Below are 23,198 nucleotides of genomic sequence, written 5' to 3' on the forward strand. Positions count from 1 at the left end.
CTGCGGCTGATGGCGGCCATGTTTGCGATGGATCCCACTCACTTGAAGAAACATTTGTCTGTCAAAAAGTCCAGGCTGAAACAGGAATCCAACATGGCCTCTTGATGTCATGTGACTCAGTTTTGGGTTGTTGTTTGTTTTTGCATATGAATACGCGCCACTGTGTGGCTGCCATCACCTTGAAACACGACACTTCATGCCCAACAATCACTGAACGTGAGCGAGTGAGAGCGTCCAAATGTCTTTGTTGTTGTTGACTTTTGTTTCTGACCAAAACCAGTGACTTAACTAATCACAGTGAAATGTAAAGTGCCTTAAATCCAGTTTGAACTGTTGGAAAGTTTCTGTCACCTGAGGCTTCAATCAGGCTTTGTCTGACTGTAGATGACGATGATTAATAAACATGTTGGAGCGTTGCTCATCCTCCGGAGAAGGAAATAGATTTTATCGCTGGAAGATTGTTGACATGTATTTTCTCATGAAACTTGATGAAACATCAGATACGCCACGACGCAGCTGGTCTGAGGTCAGCAGAGACCCTCTAGTCCCGATTATCGCCAACACAAGTTGACAATAAAATATTTCTCTTATCCGGGTGATGTCTCGGCCATATATTTGATTTCTAGGTGTGTTCATATTATTGTAGTCAGCAATGCAAACGTTCAGGTACCTGTTTGACTTTTTAGTAACATTCCTACCATCCATAAACAATAAAATGGGAAAGATTTCAACTGAAAATTAGTTCAGCTTCAGTTCACTCAATACACACTGGTGATGTGGGGCTATGACCAGCGGGGGGCGCTATGACGTTGCAGTGACGTTGATCCACGTTAGTAAAGTTGATTGAATCAGCGACGCCGGGCCGTAAGTCCAAGCTTCCGGGTCTTGTGGAGGTCTCCAGTCGACAGGAGGACGAAGACAAAAATGAGGATTGAGACCGAAAACACCAGGATGTCTCAAACCCGATTTCCGAGGCCCGCTGCTGAGAGGGAACATTCAAGTAGAATCGGGGAGGTTCGGCCATGACTTGAACGTGAAAGAAGAGAATGAGCCCAGGTCGTAACGCGCATGCCCGAAGTCTGGCCTAGAACTTTCCCAGCTCACTCTCAAAGCAGGATTCGGTCTCCTGTGGGACTTCGTGCCCAGGTCACTCGCTCCTCTCCTCGGTCCACAGGACGCTTCACGGGACCTGCATGAGCCCCCACCTGGAGGGCGCCTTCATAGCCTGGCACTAAACTTGTGGAAAGCAGGCGAGAGTCAGGCTGGCGTCCGAAGGTTATGAATTAGAAAGTCACACATCGGAGCTCATTTCAGCTTTATTTAAAAAAAACAGAAGAAAATCCAATAAACCTCCAGAAGGTCACCACGCCACCGCCACCATGCTGCGGGACGCCAACACTTTTTACACTCGTGAAACTTCAGTGACTGGAAATGTGTTGTTTCTTTACAGTAAACAAACAACAAAAGAAGCAACTGAACAGGAAATAATTTTCATCACCAACAAAGAAAAATCCCCCTCAGGTCCACACTTGCAACATCACGCTAGCGTTCATTTTCTCTTTCACACCAACATCTGAAGCTAAAACTTGTTACTTATTTCACATAAACTCTCTTCATTTCTATCAACTACATTTCCCAGAATTCCCACAATGTTGTGAACCATGAAACAAGCAAGACAAATATTGTGATGAAACAGGAAATGGTTGGCGTTGTGGTTACCTGCAAAACTGGTTAGTGAGCTATCAGCACGTTAGCTTGCCCACAGCTAATGCTAGCACTCAGGTGCTAACATTAGCTGTCTCTCCACCATCTGCTTCAAGACACAACCACTTGATGGTTTGGCTGGGGTGTCACATGCATCTGCAGTTGGACTTCAGTCCGCACATGTGACACGAGGACATCTTGGGCAGCTACTCAACAGGCCCCACCCTCCCAAAATTTGTAAATTTCTAATGTGTCCTCCAACTCACGACTCTAAATACAACGGGATGGACGGGATGGTCTGGTTTTTGCGGCGTAGAGAGACATATCTGTCCTTCCTCGTGGACACTCATTGATGAACGGTTGGGAGCGCGTCTCGCTGAGCCAGAACGGGAAGCAGCTGCCTAAGATGGCTGCTTTTCTCTTGCTCATGAATGTTTATGGTGTGCCATCATTTTTGTATCAGTGTCCTACCCATGCAGCTAAAGCTAGCTGCCTCCATCATGAACATGCTAGTACAGATCCTGGAAGGACACATCCTGATTGGCCCGGCGTCCGTGCATCTGGTGACAGTGTGCTGATGACATCCTCCTCCATGGGAATGAATCGTCTTAGCTACAACTGTTGCTGGTCGTTTCAGGTTGGAACATGGACGCCTGGCCAATCACAGCACTCAAATGTAACGCATCTAGAACGTCAGAAATGAACATTTTATTATCTTTGTTTTTCATGTTTTATTGTGTTGCTTCCACACTTGACTTCCTGCTGCTCTTCTTCACCTCCAGCTGACATCTTCCCGTTTGAGACGCTGTGGCTTCCTGCTCATCGTCAATCACATGATCACGAATCAAATGCTCACCAGCTGCATTCATCTGCTGCTGGAATTGGTTCCCAGCAAGGTTCTTTGGTGGCTGTTGCCTGAAGCTTTTAACTGAAACCCTTTGTAGGAGGCGTTCGGAAGGATCAGGTGGCAAAGGTGTTGTTGGCGTGACATTTAAACGGATCCTGAAACACGTTAGACAGATTAGAGGGGGATTTTCCTTCAAAGGTAGTGATCTTGGTGGCGACGGTGGGTCGTGTTCTCAGTTCCGCAGCGCCTCACTGGGTCATCGTTCTGCTGGAGCGACTCCTGATCACCTTCTGGAACAGATCATCTGAAAACAGAGACGCCGTCAGAAGCCATACAACATTCAACGAGTCATGGAGATGAGAAACAAACTCACCGTCTCTGAAGCTCCGGGAGTCTGGCTGTGAGACACAAGCAGAGGTCAGAGGTCATCCAACAAAAACATCAGTCAGTCAGAATCATTGCAAACGAACCGTTGCCAGATTTCTCCGGCAGTGAGTCAACAACAACAAAAAAGCACCAAATGCTTCCTCGTCGAGACCACGGGAAACTGTCAGCAACGCCAGCGGCCATGTTGGCGTGTGATGCCACATACACATATGGCTAAATAACCATCTGGCGTCACGTCATGTCTGTATCTGGCCTCTTTGCTCCTCTCCTGTTCATGTTCATGTGAGGCTACAAAGAGGAAATGACAAGCGGCATCGCACCTTGATGGAGGCTGCAGATCTGACCGGAGCTGCAGGTCCATCAGCTTGTTCTCGCTCCACCCTCGGCGCTGCAGAGACAGGCACCGCCAACATATATGATATTTACACATGTACATATATAGTACTTATACACCTACCTATACTGTGTATGCACATGTAGAATCGCAATATTTATGCACACACACACACACACAAGTACATGCACATTATATACACGTTTGTGTATGTATTCAGGTTGGAGTCGTATTTAAACACCATTTATATGAAACAGCTGAAGACTCTTGGAGGATGAACCCCCGAAGGTCCCTGAACCCCAGTTTGAGAAGCCTGAAGAATTAAAGTTGTGATGTGTGACTCACGAAGAGGTTTGACGATGCTGTTGACGGCATGAACAACTCCATTAGTGGCCATCAGGTCGGCGTCTGCCACTGGGATGCGGTTTACATAGACGGTGTAGTTCCTCTAGAAGGAGACGCAGGTTATCAGGGAGGTCAGGGACCAGTCACACAGTGCCAATATTGGAGGCAGAGGACTGACCACACCCAGCTCCAGCTTCTCCCCTTGAAGAGGTTTAACTCTGGTGTGAGAGCTGACGCCGCCGCTGACGAGCAGCCCCTCCCCCAGGTGGTACCGCAGCACGCCAGCCAGCTCCTGAGGGTTCCCTGACCACACAGAACACACCAGGGCATCATGGAAACACAGAACCCAGTGTGACACCATCAGCGGGTTCAAACGATGCGCTGAACCCAACATGGAGGGGAAATTCCTTCAGAATTCGCTAAATGTTCCTGAAACATTTTTGAAAGGTGATGAACACCCGTAACCCTTAGGAACATTCTCAAGAACTTAAGTCAGTTCTCCATGTGACAGTGGCGGCGGCGGCAGTGTGTTCAACTGGTTAGATAAACCAGATGAGGCAGCGACTCACTCGCCTGCAAGTCACATAAACAAAAGTTTTCAGGACCAAAGAAGGGCACGATTTGAGCCGCGACCGCCAGACGGTGCCTGAGGACATGCAGTTACATCATCAGCTTGTTAGTCATGTGACTGACCACTTTGTTTACTTGTGTTAATCTTTGTTTCTTCGATTATTCTCTGATGATTGTCGCCACTGGACACAAATTTTTGATCTCATCAGATGCAAATGCTTGTGTCTACATCCCTGCTGTCAGGGACAAGGACGTGAGACTTGAGTCACCTGCAGGTCATCAACTGGAGCTGATTCGAACTTCTTCACTACAATGTGTGAATGAGATTCTTCTTCTGCAGATTTTTACTCACGCATCAGCCGGTTGAGTTCCGCCTGTGGCAGAGCGTTGAAGGCGTCGTTGGTAGGAGCGAAGAAGGTCAACGCTCCTTGCTGGTTCAGCAGCTCCGTCATCCCTGCCGTCTGGATCGTCCCAACCAGCAGGCTGAAAGAGAGGAAGTCGACTTTGTTTCTCTCACTAGGGCCCGGGCCACCATCTCTGGTTGGAGCTGGTCCAGTCTCTGCCCACATGCCAACATTCCTAAGACGATTCTAGCACAAAGACTGGAACCAGTGGCACCCTTGAAAGAAAACATTTCCTCTGCTTCCAGTCTTTGTGCTAAGCTAGGCTAAGCTGTTGGAAAGTGTGTAGAGACCAGCATTCAGTCTTAAATCTCAGCTCACCTGAAGCGGTCGTCTGCCTTCAAGACATCCATGATGGTTCCCATTGGGGGGGTTAGCACCTTGTCCACAGTGAACATGGTTGCATAGCGACCAATCTTATCGTGGGCAGCGATGCAGGCGTTCTCAATGCACAGGTTCTACAAGAAAGAACAAACACTTGAGAGGATGCAGGAAGATAAGCCCCCCCCCCCCCCCCCCAAGACAGCATGTCTGGATGCTAATGTTTCGTTCATGATACTCGGAGGACGAACCTCTTACATCTCTCATGTTTGTTGTTTTTATGCCAGAGGGAGAGCTGACGTCTACAGTTTAGTCTGTTAACAGTTACTAGATTTGATTCAGGTGATGGGCTGCACCTCTTTGGCTCATCATGGAACCAAAGCTCCTGAATGGTCAATTAAAACTCAGGTCAGATGGTCAGGCGATGTCACTGGTGCAGCACCGGCTCCTCCTGAGATGCATCGGTTCTTACGTTTCTGTAAACGAAGACTCTGAGTTTGAGATCTCCGAGCGTCTCCAGCTCCTGCCCGTGGTAAAGCGACTTTGACGACAGCTGCTCCTTCACCACATGATTTGTCATCAACTTCCTCATGTCAGCCGCGGCCACATCACCTGTTAATTACAACAACAGGTGAACGCTTGACAGCTGCCTATTACACCTGCAAATCACACTTAGGATGTTACCTTTGAAACCATCATCCAGAGGAGCGAGTAAGGTCAGTGCCTCGGCGCCCTTCAGGTGAGGGCTCAGGCCTGCCTCAACAAACAGCCGGGTTGCCATGACAACATCTGAGCTCTCAGCAAGCTCCAGGAGAGTTTTGGCTGAAAAACAAAGTCACCATGAGAACAGATAGTTTCTGAATCCTTCAGTTCCTTTAGACTCACAGCATCGTACCAGAGTCAGGGATGAGCAGCTCATTGATGTAGTGGATGACGCCATTAGTTCCCAGCTGGTCCTTCTTGGTGATGATGGCCTTCCCGTTCAGGGTGATCTCATCACCATCACAGCCGACCTCCAACACAGTGCCCTGCAGCGTCTCCATCGGTGTTCCTGATACGATGGACTCGGCACACTGCATGTTCTTCAGGATGTGGTAGTTCAGAAGGTCTGAGGGGGACAGAGATATATATAGAACATGTATTCTGTGTGGTATCTACGTAGTGAGCCACCAAGTCCTCAGTGCTTACCTCTCAGGGCCACGGGGTCTCCCAGGATCCTGTTCAGGGTCTCCTGAGGAATCTTCTCAAAGGCCTCATTGGTGGGAGCGAAGATGGTGTACTGACCCTCATTCTCCAAAATGTTCGTCAGACCAGCAGCAGCAATGGCCGTCTGAAAGGCAGCCCCACATGCCTGTTACTGGAACCCGTATTGACTCGGAGTCATGACGCTTGTTTCTGAGCCTGAATTCTATCATCAAAATAACCCTTCACCAGAACACCAGCCATGAACGATCATCATCTTTGACTGGCGGAGTAGCTGACTGGTGTACTCACCCGCATGGTCTCCAGATCCTCATCGATGTCAATGAGCGTGTGCACATTGTTGGAGATGGCGGTGATGACACGGTCAACCACATGCACAATGCCGTTGGTGGCGTGTTGGTCAGGTTTGATCAGTCGTGCACAGTTCACTGTCACAATCTAATGAGACCGAGAAGAGTTATTTGATTGAAGGGTCATTCACATGAAAACTGTGACTCTGATCTGCGACTGTGAGTCTGCGCATGAGTCTGCAACTATGCATACACACAGAGTTTCAACCCCTAGGGGGGTCCTGAGCTCCAGGTTGGGAAGCTGCGTTGGAGTGTGTGTGACGCACCCCATTTGCATAGTGGTGGACGTGGACGTGGAAATCCTGGTACATAGAGGCAAAGGAGGAGCCATGCTTGAGCTCCTCGGATGTCAGCCGGCGGTTCACCATGTGGTAGTGAAGAGCGTTCAGAAGCTCAATGTTCACGTTGCTCACAAGCGCATCCAGGATCTCCTGTAGGGGCGGAAATACACCAGAAATCATTGTCAGGCTCAGGACGGTTCCAAGAGGTGTGACATGGATGCCACGACTGAAGGTTCTTGCCCATTTCTGGAGCTGAAGACGTGGCGCTTGCAGGATGTGATGTCAGAGCTGCAGAGCTGGGTTTCTATATGTGTCCTCTACTTGTATAAACCTTCCCTGTACAGAACATGTTGTTGAGAGAGAACCACAGGCTGGAGACGGTAACGCCCAAGAGTCAGAACATCTCTGATAGTTAGAGTGTCCTTAAAAGTCAGGGTGTCCCCAACAGTCAGTGTCCCTGACAGTCAGAGTGTGAGTACTGACCGTGGGCAGGGCGGCCCAGGCCTCGTTGCTTGGGGCAAAGAAGGTGAAGCTTCCTGGGCCCTCAATCTCATCCCTCAGCTTGGCTCGCTCTGAGTACATCTGAGTGGTCGACGCGCCGACCACGCCCAGAGTGTTGTAGATGTTGACCAAAGGCAGCGCTGCAAACACAGGAAGTAAACCATTCAGCTTCCTCCATGTTTGATTGAGACCAGATGAGGACCAGACGGATGGACGGCAAAGTGATGAGATGGAAATTCCGAATCATAAACAGCTCCGACGGACAAATATGCTGCTGCTCAGATAGACCAGTGAGTCAGCAACGAACACCCGCAATGCAACGGGAACGCTGCAGTAGAACAGTTCAGTTCATTATGAAACTACATCTTTTCAGTTAAATCCAATTCACAACAGAATAACTCATCCGGAACCCTGATTCTCGTCCTCTTAAGAACATTTGACGCTGCTGCAGGGCATTCGTTGGAGGAAAGAATGGCAACGAGTTCGACCAAGAAAATCTTGTTTACAAAGACAATACAACTTGCAGGTCATTAGTTTGCTGCTAAAACCTGAAAACAGCTGATTCTGAATAACAGAAGCTCCAGCTCGCGACCAAGGAGGTGCGAACACATTTAAAAGCATACAGACTGCACATGAGTGTTTTTGCTGAGTGTCGTTGGGGCAGAGGTTAAAGGTCATACCTGCAGGACATCCTTTCTCTCCAGGAATCTTCTCATAACCAGGACAACACTCATAGGTGATCACACTGCAACAAGAGACTACAGGTAAGGACATGTGGACACGCCAGAATTGGACAGTCCTTTTACTTGGTGTCATCAGAACATCTGGCTGTCTACCCATCTGTCTTGTATATTGTCTTCATCCATGTCTTTTGTCTCGGGCAGCAGCATGTTCTGGCGTTCAAGTCTCCAGAGGAAAAACTTGTCTCCATAAAACTGTTTTTCCACCAGAGAAGCTCATAAAGTTTCCTGAATATTTCTGCTGCAGGAGACAATAAATTCCAGTCCACGCTAATAAACTCCTTCTGTTTGCAGTAACAATAATAATGAAAATAATAATAAGACAGCATCACATCAGGAGTGCAGACGTGTTGGACATTTGAATTCGCACCAGAGCAATTCACGCTGTTCACAGCAGCAGAACCCTTTTCTAGAGCTAGAACATGTTCAGCTGAATACAAACATGCTGTTGACACACACATGACATGACAACAAATATCAATCGGTCAATTGATCAATCAATCAATGTGGCAGAACAGACTGTGTCCATCGCGTGAACCCTTACCTAGCTTAGCTCCTAGCTAGCTTAGCTATTGGCTAGGAGACGGCAAACTGTTTGCTAACCTGAAGCAAATGGAATAACTATGCTCAAGACTTCCTATAAATCTTGAGGGAATTCTCTCAGACACTTGTGAAATGTGTCTGAAAATCAAATATATTTGGAAAGAAGAGTTAGCAGTTCATCTGTCCCTGATATCGAGGACATGTATGGAAGTTTCTGATTGATGGATGTCAGCCATGATGACCTAGATGGCAAACAAGAGCAAGGACTGGAATTTTAGACAGAAGACGGTTGAGCCAGCTTAAGTAAGTTGATATCTTCTTGAGTTGTTCTTCAGTCTTGGGTCATAAAGTGCTTAGCACTGGAGTTTCTGTCTCCCTCTGCAACAATAGGTGAGGTCAGCTGACCTCCACTGCTTTTAAGAGCCGTTTGAAGGCTCAACTGTTCAGGGAACACGAGGCCCTCAAACCTGAGCCTCCTCCTCCTGGTCCTCAGGGTGGACCGAGTCAGGAGGTCTGAGGCCGGCTCTTAGTGAACACTCAGCACTGACAGTGGTGGACACTGAAGATACTGTTGATGTGGAATTGTTGGTTGTGGTTACATTACATTAACAAAGAAAAAAAAAAAAACCTGTCCCTTCTCCTGCCACTAGATGGCAGCACCTGTGACCAATCAAACTTGAAGCTCTTTGTCTACTTACTGAGGTTCCTCCCTCCAGTCTTAATTCTTGCTTGTGTTGTGCGTCACTTTGGACAAAATGCTAAATGTAACTGTAGAACTGTAGAATTATAAAACTGATGTGTCCTCCTCAAATCGCTGACTGTGAGGATGTCACCGAGTTTTAGTATTTGTTACCTTCAACTTGACGACTGATGCCACAACTCAACATCTGCCGAAGGCGCCACTAGCCGTCAGCACGTTTGGGCAGTAATGATATGTGGAGACACCTCCACCACTTCCTGTCTATGTCCTTTCGTTATTACATGTGCCTCAGGCATCTGGCCCAGGAATCTCGTTTCCTCAGAGAGAGAAGGAACCCGCACGCAGGTCCCAGTCTGGAAAAGAGAGTGCTGGATGGCATCATTAATGCTGATAGTTGCCACGGCAGAGCGCCAGGTGCTGCAGCAGCACGGTGGAACAACAATGCGTTCAAGACACATGACGAAGAGGGTGAAGCAGAGAACGACACAGGAACACAACAGGAACGGCTCACTGCCGTCACGTCTGTGTATCCCCACGAGACGTGTGCTCTCTTCCACACGTCATTATTAGGCCACACCTCCCTATGCGCGACTGAGACCTGAGAGTCAAGCATTGTGAAGCAACTGCAGGTTCCAGCAGTTTTCTAGTTCCTGAGGTGTTGAGGTCAATTCCTGAGACGTCACTGTCCCGGAAGCATCCTTGAGATCTTTTTCACGTTTTTGAAACAATGGTAGAACCCTTTAAATGTTAACTGTTACAGTGTGACCGGGTCGGTGGCGGTGTTTAAATACACGGATAAACCAGGTCCCTGTGGGGGTCTGACACTTATTAAAGTCAAGTCTTGTCTTTCATATCTGGTTTTTATTTCCTCTCAACATGAAACTGCAGTTCGTCTCCGTCAGCAGCTTCTTTAATAAAGTCTGGAGGAGAAGCAGGAAAACGCAACCAGATGGAGGTCAGCTCCCAACCGAGCCTGTGTGTGTGTGTGTGTGTGTGATTATCAAACCAGATGGAAACTCAACTCCCGTTTGTTCTCCACATAAACAAACAGTGAGGTCACAGTAATTCAGCCGGCGGGTCGAGTCGCTGCGGGAACCGTTCCAGCAGAGAGGAACATTCTCCTCCTAATGCTTCGCTCTGTTTGTCACATTAATGGTCTGACGAACGTTCTCTGAGGTCAAACAGGAAGTGTCTCCAACAGACAGATAAAATGACATTTCCAGGAATGTCGCGAGAACAAAGAGGAGGTGTTCATGCAGTGGCGGGAAACCTGACGAGGCGTTGGTAACTAAAGACGATGGAGAGAGAGACAAGGGACACAGGGAACACTCAGTATGTGTCCCCACATCTCGAGTCCTGACTGATGCACGGTGACACGTATGCTTGTCAGAATAGCTGACCTGAGATCAGCTGACATAGAACCCTGCAACACAAAACCAAAACAATCCCACATCCTCACTCCCCAACAAGCCAGAGTAGATGGAGGGTCTAGAAGTGGTCTATCAGAGTGGGTTTGGGGGGTCATGAGTTACGACTTTTCCCTCTGCTGACCTTTGACCTTCTCCACAGAAACCAGCAACCAACACACACACAGAGCTTTAATCCTGCGCTAGCGTGAGAGCTGTAACACAGCTGGTTGACCCTCACCAATAGTGTGTGTGTGTGTGTGTGTGTGTGTGTGTGTGTGTGTGTGTGTGTGTGTGTGTCAGTCAGTCTGACTGGAGTCTTTGTTCAACCTGAAGTCTAAAAGATTCTTTACACTTAAGCGCTGCTTTACAAGAAGAGAAGTCACAGCTGTGAGTGAAACTAAGAGGCTGGGGGGGGGGGGGTTTCTGTGTAGGCTGGCACGAGGGGGGGTTCTGTGTCGGCTGGCACGAGGGGGGGGGGGTTCTGTGTCGGCTGGCACGAGGGGGGGGGGTTCTGCGTAGGCTGGCACGAGGGGGGGTTCTGTGTAGGCTGGCACGAGGGGGGGTTCTGTGTCGGCTGGCACGGGGGGGGTTCTGTGTCAGCTGGCACAAGGGGGGGTCTGCGTAGGCTGGCACGGGGGGGGGTTCTGTGTCGGCTGGCACGGGGGGGGGGGGTTCTGTGTCAGCTGGCACGAGGGGGGGTCTGCGTAGGCTGGCCCGAGGGGGGGGGTTCTGCGTAGGCTGGCATGAGGGGGGGTTCTGTGTAGGCTGGCACGAGGGGGGGTCTGCGTAGGCTGGCACGAGGGGGGGTTCTGTGTCAGCTGGCACGAGGGGGGGTTCTGTGTCAGCTGGCACGAGGGGGGGTCTGCGTCGGCTGGCACGAGGGGGGGGTTCTGTGTCGGCTGGCACGGGGGGGTCTGTGTAGGCTGGCATGGGGGGGTTCTGTGTCGGCTGGCATGGGGGGGTTCTGTGTCGGCTGGCACGGGGGGGTTCTGTGTCGGCTGGCACGGGGGGGTTCTGTGTCGGCTGGCACGGGGGGGTCTGTGTAGGCTGGCATGGGGGGGGTCTGTGTAGGCTGGCATGGGGGGGTTCTGTGTCGGCTGGCACGGGGGGGTTCTGTGTCGGCTGGCACGGGGGGTTCTGTGTAGGCTGGCACAGGGGGTTCTGTGTAGGCTGGCACGGGGGGGGTTCTGTGTAGGCTGGCACGGGGGGGTCTGTGTCGGCTGGCACGGGCAAGTGTATGTGTGTATTAGTGTTACTTTGTGTTTATGTTCATGTGTGAGTGTCTAAGTGTGTGTGTGTGTGTGTGTGTGTGTGTGTGTGTGTGTGTGTGTGTGTGTGTCTGGAAGTGTGTGTCCCAACATAGCCCCGCCTCCACACAGGCCCACCACCAAATATCCCGCCTTTGTACCTGTGTGAGTTAGCCGATGTAAAACTCGCTTCTTGAAATCAAAGACATGGCGTCATCTGACCTAAATGATGGTTCTGCTTCTCTTCTTCTGTGGTTTTGTTAGGTGGGTTTTCCTGAGAAACTGTTTCACTTCCTGTTTCTTGGTGCTGTCACTCACGTGGGTTTGCCGCAGATCTTGCGATGGTACCATTGCTTACAGTTGGTGAAGTACTTCTTCTCTGTTCCTTTGATCTGCTGCATGGCACAGACGTTGGGCCTGCAGGACACACACACACACACACACACACACACACACACACACACACACACACACGCGGGGTGGTCAAAGGGAGACCCGTGGAGCCCTCCACCACCATCAGAACATTTGCAACCATTTTACTGTTAGTGACGAAGTCGGATTAAGAGAGATTGTGTGTGTGTTGGCTAGGTGAATGATTGTGTATATGTGGGTTTGTGTATGTGTGTATACGTGTGGGGGGTTGGGTTGGAGCGTTTGTTGCCATGGTTACAGCCAAATTAACACAAGCAGCCGCTTAATGGCGATAATACTCTTACTTCGTGCTGCCGGGACTTCCTCAAATACTATCTATGATTTCTGTTGCCATAGTAACCACATCAACCCACCCCACCCTGGGACAGGAACGTTGGTCCGATCACACTGAAGGCAACCGAACTTCAGAATTCCCGTCTGTGTCAAGTAGACGTTGGATGACGTCACTGAGGATATTCATACGCTGAACATTCAGCTGTTTTTCGTGAGAACTGAACCGATCGTCGGCTCGGTTCGGCCGGACTCACCCCTGCTGCCGGCCTCGGATCCGGCTGTGCTGCAGGACCGCCTGGTAGGGAGACCGGGCAACGCACACGGTTGTGACCAGGGTCAGAACCAGAACCAGAAACCGCGCGGACGCCCTCATCTTCTCACTGACTGTCACAGACGGAAAATTCCACTTTCTGCTTTTACTTTCTTCTTCTTCTTCTTCTTCTTCTTCTTCTTCTTCTTCTTCTTCTTCCTCTTCTTCCTCCTCCTCCTCCTCCTCTTCTCGGCAGCAGGCGCAGCGGTCTTCCAGGACGCGACCACCGACTCTTATACCCGGGAGGAGGAGCCTCGGGACTTCGGGAGGAATTCATCCTTCCACTTTTGGAAAAAAACTCAAACAAGGACGGCAACTGTTTTCCATCAGTGACCCGGTAGACCTGGTCCGGGTAGATCTGTTTCTGGTTCCGTTCTCTTCTCACCTACGAGTCCTGCATGATGGAATTTAAAATACTTTAAGAGACTTTATGGGTGGATTTATGGTGTGTGATGTCACAGAACCTCCCTGAATCTCTGACTTTGCTCTCAAACTCCGCATCAATTAGGCTGCTTAGCCGAGTTTTAGATCAACTGGACCAGCAGATGTTGAGATGATTGAGTCTCAGAGGGAGGAGCACTGACCTTCGAGGTTGGAAGAGGGCGGAGCCTAAGGACCTGACGTAGTAGAGTCAGGCAGCCGTGTGCGATCCTGGTTGATGTGACATGGTCCCAAACAGAATGAAGGAGGAGCCATCGGTGGTCTCCTCCTGTGGAACCCTCGTCTGCTCCATGTTCTTTGTGTTCTTGACAGTGATTCCATGTATAATGGTCGTGTTGTGCCCAGGTGTTTGTCTCTTTGGGTCCTCTGGTTGCTATGGTAATGGAACCTGCAGCGTTTCATAGCGGTGTGTTCATGAGAATCAGACATGACAGAGTTGCCAGTCAGCTGAGACTCTTCATTGATCCCTTTGGGGCTCCCTCAAGGAAACCATACCTTCCAGTAGCAAAAAGAATATAATACACTATATTTACACTTACAAAGGATATATATATATATATATATATATATATATATATATATATATATATATATATATATATATATATATATATATGCCCTTACATTCTCAAAATGTCCAGCAGTTTGTCCAGTGTCCTCCTCTGTCACCAGTCAGTCCAGCTTCATGCCGACCACAGAGCCGGCCCACCTGATCAGTTTATGCAGTCTGGAAGTGTCCTTCTTGGATGTGCTGCCCCCCCCAGCAAACAGTCTCCTAAGGAAGTACATCCTGCTTTGTGTCTTCCCACACAGGTGTCTGGTGTGTGTTGGCCTATCCAGTTCATTGTCCAGCCACAGCCTGAGTTATTTGTAGGAGTCCACAGCCTCCACCTCAGCTCCCCCTAACAGGACTGGGCCCGGCCTCAGTCTGGACCTCCCACAGTCAATGACCAGCGCCTTGGTCTTAGAGGTGTTGAGCCGTAGGTGGCTGGTGTGCCACCGTGCAATGAAATCCCTCACCAGCCTCCCCTACTCCTCCTCTCAGTCGTCCCTGATGCACCCAACGATGGCTGTGGCATCGGCGTACTTCTGTATGGTTAACAACTGGCTCCTTTTCATCTCCCAACAGCTTAAGTTGACCGCTGAAAGCTAACTGATGATTAACCACTGATAGCTAACTTCTAATTACCAATTAACCATTAACCTCAAATGGCAAACTGTTAATTACAGCTAACTGCTAATTAACGACTGAACACTAACACCAACCTGCTAACAGTTACCTTCCAAGTGCTAACTGCTAATTGAAAGCCAGCTGCTAATTAATAGCTGACTGTTCGCTACGCTAACAGCTACCTGCTAACAGTTCACCTCCAAGCACTAACTGCTGATTAAAAGCTAACAGCTCAGCGTCAAAAGGCTGGAGAAGACAAGCGGGGGCTTTGGTGCATTTTCATCACCTTCCAAGGTGCACGGAGAATCAAGGAAAGGAGGAAAAAGGTGTCACGGTCAGCTGACTGATGAAGAGGCTTCACCGTCCTGTTAATGGACAATGATATGACCTCAACATCAGAAAACGGTGTGACATCACCATGAGAACAATGTGTTGGAGTTTGTGGACACAGGAGTCCCTGATGTCATGATGGAGATGATGCTTTCACCAGTGTTTGTGGCTAAACGTCAATCTACAGAACTTCAAGGTCAAACACAGACTTTCATCTGAAGAATGCGTGGTGAAGTCGTTCCACTGAAGCAGGTTGGCTCGTGTTTGCTCCTACAGGGCCGCCAGCGTCCTCGTGCCCTCACCTGTCTTCTGTCAGGTGAGCTGCTGCCCGTCATGAACATCACCAAGTGGGATTCAGCCCTGCTGCTGGACTCACCACTGGCGCTGTATGTTTCTATCGTGAACATGTTGAATGTGTGTGTGCGTGTGCTTGTTTGTGTGTTTGTGTGTGTGTGTGCTTGTTTGTGTGTGTGTGCAGGAGTGTGTGTGTGTGTGTGTGTGTGTGTGTTTGTGTGTGCTTGTTTGTGTGTGTGTGCAGGAGTGTGTGTGTGTTTGTGTGTGCTTGTTTGTGTGTGTGTGCAGGAGTGTGTGTGTGTTTGTGTGTGCTTGTTTGTGTGTGTGTGCAGGAGTGTGTGTGTGTGTTTGTGTGTGCTTTTTTGTGTGTGTGTGCAGGAGTGTGTGTGTGTGTGTGTGTGTGTGTGTGTGTGTGTGTGTGTGTGTGTGTGTGTGTGCTTGTTCACTGGCTTCCAGTGGCAGCCAGGATCAAATTCAAGGCACTTCTCTTGGCTCACAAAACAATCCCAAGAACGGCTCCAGCCTACCTGGAATCCCTGATCCAGGTCTACTCTCCTTCTCGCCCACTACACTCTGCATGCCAAAGACGCCTGGTGCTTCCAGCCCAGCGCTGCTCCAAATCTCTAGCCAGACTCTTCTCTTCTGTTGTTCCCAAATGGTGGAACCAACTACCGAACTCTGTGCGTTCTGCTGAGTCCCTTTCTACTTTTAAGAGACAATTGAAGACTCAATTGTTCAGAGAGCACCGAGGCACTGAACCTGACTCTGCTCCTCTTTGGGGTAGAATCAGTCAGAGGGTCCAAGACCCAGCACTTAGTGACTATGTAGCACTAACTGGGTTGTGTCATGTTGTATGTTTGTTATATAAAAAAATAAAAAAAAAGGTGGGGGGGCGATACTTCTTCTGCCACTAGATGGCAGTACCTGTGACCAAATCACAACTGGAGCACTTTTGCGCTACTATGGGTTTTTCCTTAATCAGGTCTAAATTCTTGCTTGTGTTGTACGTCGCTTTGGACAAAAGCGTCTGCTAAATGAAATTGTAGAATTGTAGAATTGTTTGTGTTTGTGTGTGTGCTTGTTTGTGTTTGTGTGCAGGAGTGTGTATTTGTGTGTGTGTTTGTGTGTGTGCTTGTTTGTATGTGTGTGCGTGTTTGTGTGTGTGTTTGTGCAGGAGTGTGTGTTTGTGTATGTGTGTGTGTTTGTGCAGGAGTGTGTGTTTGTGTATGTGTGTGTGTTTGTGCGGGAGTGTGTGTGTGTTTGTATATGTGTGGGAGAGAAGCTCACAAAGCTACTCTGTGTTTATATTTCCAGCAGATGTATTCAGAGGTCAAAGGTCGCTAGTGGAACTGAAAGAGCAGCTTTGACTTACTGATGTGAAGACACGCACACACACACATCCCTGTGGTTGACGGGTGTTTGTGGCACCAGGGGGCAGACGTGCCTCAGCTGAGAAGCAGAAGAAGAGAGGAGACTTGTTTTGTCCTCCATCTTTGTTTCTAGAAGTTTCTGAACTGGAAACTGATGTCACTTGATCTGCTGACTCCGCCCACCTCTCTCACCTGAACATTTTAGATACTGTTACTGCTGCCTTCAGTGAGCCTCTGACAAACCACACACACACACACACACACACACACACGCACACACACACACACTATGGTATTTCCTGGCGGTCCTGAATGCAGCATCCTCAGGTGCCAGCTGCTTTCAAAGAGCTTCTCTTGAGGGATGATTCACTCACTCACACAAACATCCTCCAGCATGTGTCATGTGACCAATAAGAACTGTAGTGATGAGCTCGCCATCACCACCGTTGATGTTTCCTCAGTTGCAACACCATCAACTTCTTCAAATGTTTCTAAAGCAAATACTTTCATTACTAAAACATGGCACTTCTGTTTCCATGGTAACAAAGGCTAATGGACATCAAATGAACAGAAACTTCCAAAAGAACATTTGCAGGACGACCCTCCAGAAGCTAAGTTGTGCCGCTGCTACACACGTGACGGAACACACACGTCCAGAAGGATATTTACGTGTGTACCCGCTGACTTAGTAATTAGTATATTATCAATGATTAAGTGTGGAAAGTGTGAGAAATCACGGGTCTCTGGATGGAACCAGAGTGAGAACTCTTCTCTCCACCGATCATCATCGGAGCTGATAAAAGCTGCAGCTCCACCTGATGACTCTCAGAACTCCTCTAACACCACCAGGATCTGTCCTGGGTCCCCCACTGGTTCTTTCCTGGTTCTGCTGAGATGTCGGTTCAGATCCCGGATGACTCGGACTTCTCATCCTTCAAGGAAAAGTGTCTGAGCGGAGATGGATGGACCAGTCGCTACAACAAGGGCGGCGTTACAGTGTGGGTCTGCCAGGAGGAGAGTCGGACTGCACAGAAGCTCAAGGTAACCACACTCTAAGGTTCTCTTTAAGGGTCCAGAACCTTTACAGAACGTTGAGGAAACAAACATCTCCATTTTGGAACTGAAAGTCTGCAGTTCAACATTCTTAACATGATGCTGGAGTGTTCCATTTCGGGATGTCAAAAAACAAAAAAGAACAAGGTCATGTGTTGAACGTCCTGGCTGGTGTGAAGGACATCTTTGTTTTCTCAGTTCTTTAAAGATTAGGAAGACGTTAATGTTCTGGGTGTGTTTATGGGATCATTCCTGGAGAAAGCGCCTTCAGGGTCTGAACACAAGGTTCCCTGACCTCTGAGTAATCTCTCGGGAACTTGAGGGACCCAACCAATAATGTCATCGCTTTCCCAGAACATTTGAAAAACATTACAGGAACGTTCTACTGGAGTCTTGGAGGGTATATTCAATGTCGGCCTGCCCAAACAAATCAAAGGATGTTCTGCCTCTAAGACACTAGAACCCGCCAGCCGGGAGAAGAAGTCTCATCTTTTCTGGCACCGATGGTCAAAACTGTTATAGGTTCTCCCTAAACATTAACCAGGACCTCCTCAGAACTATCACGACACGGAACCTCATGGCTGATTGCCAGCAGTGGTCATCAGTTTGGGGCACAATCCCAGGAGACCTGGGGGTCATGAGGTTAGCCAAAGGTTCAGCTACAGACTTCTGATCCTTTCCAACAAGCTGGACGAGCTGAAATAAACTGGCACAATGACTCTTGGTGCACTGGAGAAGAGCCATGAAAGGACAAACTGTCTGGTCTGTGCTGCGAAGCTAAGATGCTATCATGCTGCAATGCTACCATGCTACAATGGTTCAACGCCATGACCTGTTGATGTATTCAGACACAGAGAATGACAGAGACTCAGCGCTGCTGAGGTGTGACTAGAATGAAACGTTAGCCGTATGCATGATGCCCTCTGCCTGTGCAAGTCTTAAATCCAGGATGCTGGTTCATAAGCAACTAGCCTGAACCATTTTTAAACTGGTTCTGTTGATCTCACTACCATGACAACCACCTTGAAACCTAGCAGTTGTGTGAACATGCTAAAAGCTCGTATTAGCAGGAGCTAATGTGTGATTAACAGCCAGCTAGCATCCTGAACCTGAAAGCAGCACTACAAGCGTCACGTCATCAGATCACAAAATGTTAGACGTGCAGAGCTCTGATGAGGAGTGAAAGAGATGCCGTCCTGGTGAGCACATGTCCGAACATTTGCACAAAGATGAAGACAGAGGAAGACGAGAAGTGAGGACATGATGAATGATTCACGCCGCCACTCAAGTTACTCGCTGCGCTTCAATAATATCTGATGACTCTGCTGCTGTGAGGTCATGGCACTGGAAACACTGACGTCCATCCTCATGAATGTTCCTCTTGGTTAGACAGACGAGCAGAACACGTGAATCCAACCCTGAGAGAGGAAGAATGACAATTATTTATCCCATTCATGACTGAAGCACCCATCGGGGCTTTTCACAATAAGAGCAGTATGTTTGAGACAATGTCATCAGTAACACTTGAGGAGAGTCTTGTTTTCCCGCGCGTCTTTATTGTCACATCTCTATGTCTTCTCACAAAGTTTGGGCAAGTGTTGATGTCTGAATACTGGAACATGTCACAGAACCAGAACATGAAGAATGTGTTTCCACCTGTTCTGTCTCAGGCTTCCCGTTTTTCTGTATTTCAGATGAGAATTGTTTGTAAAGACGTGGCGGCGAAGACGCTGTACGATGTCCTCCATGACACCAGCTACCGCAGGAAGTGGGACACCAATATGATCGACACCTACGACATCGGCCGGCTGACAGTCAACGCAGATGTCGGATATTACTCCTGTATGTTCTGCTGCTGTCAATCACTCCTCTCAACCTGATGTTCTCCAAAGTTCTGCAGCTTCTGGAGTGTCTCAAGTGATGTTTATGTTCTGTCTGCTTCTATGATATTCATGGAAAATATCAAAAATATTTGTTTGATACTCTCAATAAAAAGTCAAATTATTGACTGGTGTAACTTGTCCCTCGGTGAACCCTGAGGGTCCCTGAGCCACGCGATGAGAACCCCTGGTATCGGCATGGATTCCATTTATGGTTTTTAAGAATGTACTTGTGTTGTATAACTTTTTCAGGGAAATGTCCGAGTCCGCTGAAGAACCGAGACTTTGTGACCATGAGGTCGTGGCTTCCCCTCGGTGACGACTTTCTGATCATCAACTACTCTGTCAAACACCCGGTAACCGTGACCAATAGATCGGTCATTGATCGAAAGGGTTTGATGCATGTTGTTTTGTGGGTGGAGACAAATGAATCACAGCGATGTCGTCTCTTTGTTTGTCTCGGCAGCAACATCCTCCAAAGAAGGACTATGTGCGAGCTGTGTCTCTGTTGACAGGGTACCTGATCCAGTCCACTGGCGCCGACAGCTCCACCCTCTATTACCTGACCCAGGTGGACCCCCGAGGTGAGCGCACACGCCTGTCTCTCTACCGATCGCAACCTGGAGAGGGAATTAGTTTGGTGTTGGGGTTTATGATGGTCACCCACCCCTGGACTTCCATGGTCAGCCCTCTCGCTTTATTTTGTCAGTGCTCCTTCTTCTGTCCTCAGGTTCTCTACCAAAGTGGGTCGTCAACAGAGTCTCTCAGTTTGTGGCTCCAAAGGTAAACAGATCTGGCGTTTGTCTCAGGTGTGACATTCTCAGCATGTCAAAGTGTCCCACAATGCATCTGTCTCATCTCAGGCCATGAGGAAGATCTACAAGGCATCTCAGAAGTATCCTGAGTGGAAGAGGAAGCACAACCCGACCCTGAAGCCCTGGATGTTTCCGGAGCAGAACACACTGCCATGCATCAGTGTGTCCGAGCTGACAGTGCAGCGCGCCGACTCGCTGGAGAACATCGATGAGAGTGGCCTGAGCGAGGAGAAGAACCACAGCGACGACGAAGAGACTTAAACCTTCACACTGATCCACCAGCTCGAGGAACTGTTTGCTTACTTTTGTTTGTTGTTTGTTGGACTGATGACATCAGGAAATGACGGAAATGAGTCTCTCCTTACAATGTTTGTAGTCTTCTTATGTATGTTGTCTACAGTCGAGGTCGGTGAGCCATGAGGAGAGAGCGGCGTTACTCTCTTGGTATGGTGATTTACTTCCCTTAAGGTCCCCATAAGACCAGACCTTAACTTCCTGTCGAGTCCCCATAAGTGAGCAATTTACCACATGCAGGGTCCCCACTTGTCAAATCAAGCATGGTGTTTTATTTTGATAACTGACTGGATCCACTATGTCATTTGTGTGGGGACTTCCTGTCTAGTGCGACATGCTGTGTGCAGCTTGAAGCACCTTCCATCACAAATAGACCTGCTGTGTATTCGTGGCACTCTGAGGTGTTCCTTGGACTCACCTGGACACACTGGAGTGTTGCTGTAACACAACGCAGCTCTGTGTGCATGCATGTGTGTGGGAGAGAGAGAGAGAGACACGCAACTCATCTTCATCATCTTAGCAGCTGTTTTTTATTTGTTGTTGATGTTTGTTTGTGATGATGACAAGTATACCGTGTCATGAAACATCAGCTGCTGTGTGACGTCAGCATGTGTACTCAGACACCACACCTGACGGGAGGTGGCTGTGACTTGTTTGATTCTTCTTCTTTTTCCATGATAATTAGGTTGCAAGAGGGTTCTGACAAAGCCACAAAAGATCATTTAAATGTTAAAATGAGGAAGTACCAGTTATTCCATCATCTGCAAACTTATTTGGAAGCTGGAAAGTTTGACTCTAGTTGTGGAAATGTTGAACGGTAACTTGGCTAATCACCAGAAATCGTTCTTGTCATTTTTCCTTTCTTTTGATCATTTTTGTATAATTTCAATTGCACAACATCAGTCAGTGCATGGCTGAATGTTTCTGGTTCACATCTTTAAAAATAAATGTACTTTTATCATTTAGCACTCATTTAACAGCAGGTTTTAATGAATTATCTTAAATATCTTGTGGTTGTTAACAGCGGTCCATACACTGAAGCCAACAGTGATAATCAGATGAAGCAGGTATTTATGAAATGGTGCTTACATGAACTGACTTGGACCACAAGCGACTTGGATAAACCACCACTTACAAGGGTCAGGTGTTTTCTATCAGTGACAGAGAGCTGGCAGCATTCATCAGCACACCTTTATAAAACGCTGTTCAGATACAGATAGCAGTATATACAGTATATACATATGTATATATACTGTATATACAGTATATACTGTATATACAGTATATACTGTATATACAGTATATACTGTATATACAGTATATCTAGGCTGCGCGGTGGTGCAGTGGTCAGCACTGTGGCCTCACAGCAAGAAGGTTCCTGGTTCGAGTCCCGGCTCGGGCGCGGGGTCTTTCTGTGCGAGTCTCCATGTTCTCCCTGTTCCTGCTGGGTTCTCTCTGGTACTCCAGCTTCCTCCACAGTCCAAAGACATCAATTTGGGGACGAGGCTGATTGATTCTCTAAATTGACCGTAGGTATGAATGTGAGTGTGAATGGTTGTTCGTCTCTGTGTGTTGGCCCTGTGATGGACTGGCGACCTGTCCAGGGTGAACCCCGCCTCTCGCCCGTTGACGCTGGGATAGGCTCCACCCCCCCACGACCCTTACTAGTAAGGAATAAGCGGAAGACGACGTTGGATGGATGGACTGTATATCTATATCTATATAGTCCTGTGTGTGTGTGTGTGTGTGTATACAAACATTTACATATACATTATCCAGCTAGAACCCTTCACTCCCAGGATGCAGGGTTCCTGCTGGTTCCTAGAGTTCTAACAGTAGAATGGAGCCAGAGCCTTCAGCTATCAGGCTCCCCTCCTGTGGAACCGTCTCCCAGTTTCAGTCCAGGACCCAGACCCCCTCTCTAGGTTTAAGAGCAGACTTAAGACCTCCTTGTTGATCAGGCTTATAGTCAGGACTGCTTAGGCTGGCCCTTAGATCTGCTGCTATAGGCTCAGACTGCTGGGATCTCCCATGATGCACTGGGCTTCTCTCTCCTCCTCCTGTCCTCAGACGTGTTACTAACTCCTCTTCTTCTCCCCTCATCCCAGATCCTGGTGCTGCTGGAGGAGGCTCCAGACCTGAAGAGGCTCCAGCTGCCACCTGTAGCTCCACCTGCTCACGTCCCCGTCTGTCCATCAGTCTCTCCTCCTTTCTCTCCCTCTTTATCTCTGTCCCTCTTTCCTTCTATCTCTCTGTCTTCCTCCATTCTCTGTCTTTGTCTCTGTCCATCAGTCTCTCCTCCTTTCTCTCCCTCTTTATCTCTGTCCCTCTCTTTCCTTCTGTCTCTCTGTCTTCCTCCATTCTCTGTCTTTGTCTCTGTCCATCAGTCTCTCCTCCTTTCTCTCCCTCTTTATCTCTGTCCCTCTCTCTCCTTCTGTCTCTCTGTCTTCCTCCATTCTCTGTCTTTGTCTCTGTCCATCAGTCTCTCCTCCTTTCTCTCTCTCTTTATCTCTGTCCCTCTCTTTCCTTCTGTCTCTCTGTCCTCCTCCATTCTCTGTCTTTGTCTCTGTCCTGCTCTCCTGCTCTCTCTCCGTCCCCACTGATCCTGGATCTGCTCCACCTTCCTGCTGGTAAAGGAAGCTTCTGGTGGCT

The 23,198-nt window shown here is 48.5% G+C and overlaps 2 protein-coding genes across 3 annotated transcripts; one reads left to right on the top strand and one right to left on the bottom strand.

Moving 5' to 3' along the window:
- Positions 1–1,298: 1,298 nt before the first annotated feature.
- tgfbi (transforming growth factor, beta-induced) lies at positions 1,299–13,117 on the bottom strand. The gene is made up of 17 exons (XM_086222428.1): positions 12,843–13,117; positions 12,202–12,300; positions 7,925–7,989; positions 7,227–7,384; positions 6,729–6,893; positions 6,404–6,550; positions 6,098–6,239; positions 5,805–6,017; positions 5,594–5,731; positions 5,382–5,521; positions 4,910–5,046; positions 4,540–4,670; positions 3,796–3,920; positions 3,618–3,720; positions 3,259–3,326; positions 2,925–2,949; positions 1,299–2,855 (listed from the first exon to the last, which is right to left on the bottom strand). The coding sequence occupies exons 1-17, from the start codon at positions 12,959–12,961 to the stop codon at positions 2,800–2,802; spliced, it is 2,031 nt and encodes a 676-aa protein (XP_086078554.1). The 5' UTR covers positions 12,962–13,117; the 3' UTR covers positions 1,299–2,799.
- An 894-nt stretch (positions 13,118–14,011) lies between these two features.
- Positions 14,012–21,493, top strand: stard15 (StAR-related lipid transfer (START) domain containing 15). 2 transcript variants are annotated; one of them, XM_086222772.1, is made up of 7 exons: positions 14,012–15,156; positions 16,449–17,545; positions 19,252–19,399; positions 19,690–19,793; positions 19,904–20,021; positions 20,168–20,220; positions 20,301–21,493. In XM_086222772.1, the coding sequence occupies exons 2-7, from the start codon at positions 17,399–17,401 to the stop codon at positions 20,511–20,513; spliced, it is 783 nt and encodes a 260-aa protein (XP_086078898.1). In that variant the 5' UTR covers positions 14,012–15,156; positions 16,449–17,398; the 3' UTR covers positions 20,514–21,493. The 2 variants fall into 2 exon arrangements, with proteins under 2 accessions (XP_086078898.1, XP_086078897.1); XM_086222771.1 differs by having other exon boundaries at positions 16,452–17,545.
- Positions 21,494–23,198: the final 1,705 nt, after the last annotated feature.

This window comes from Aulostomus chinensis, chromosome 13, assembly GCF_037954235.1.
Source record: "Aulostomus chinensis isolate RoL2024-O1b breed Wild chromosome 13, RoL_Achi_v1.0, whole genome shotgun sequence".
NCBI lineage: Eukaryota > Metazoa > Chordata > Actinopteri > Syngnathiformes > Aulostomidae > Aulostomus > Aulostomus chinensis.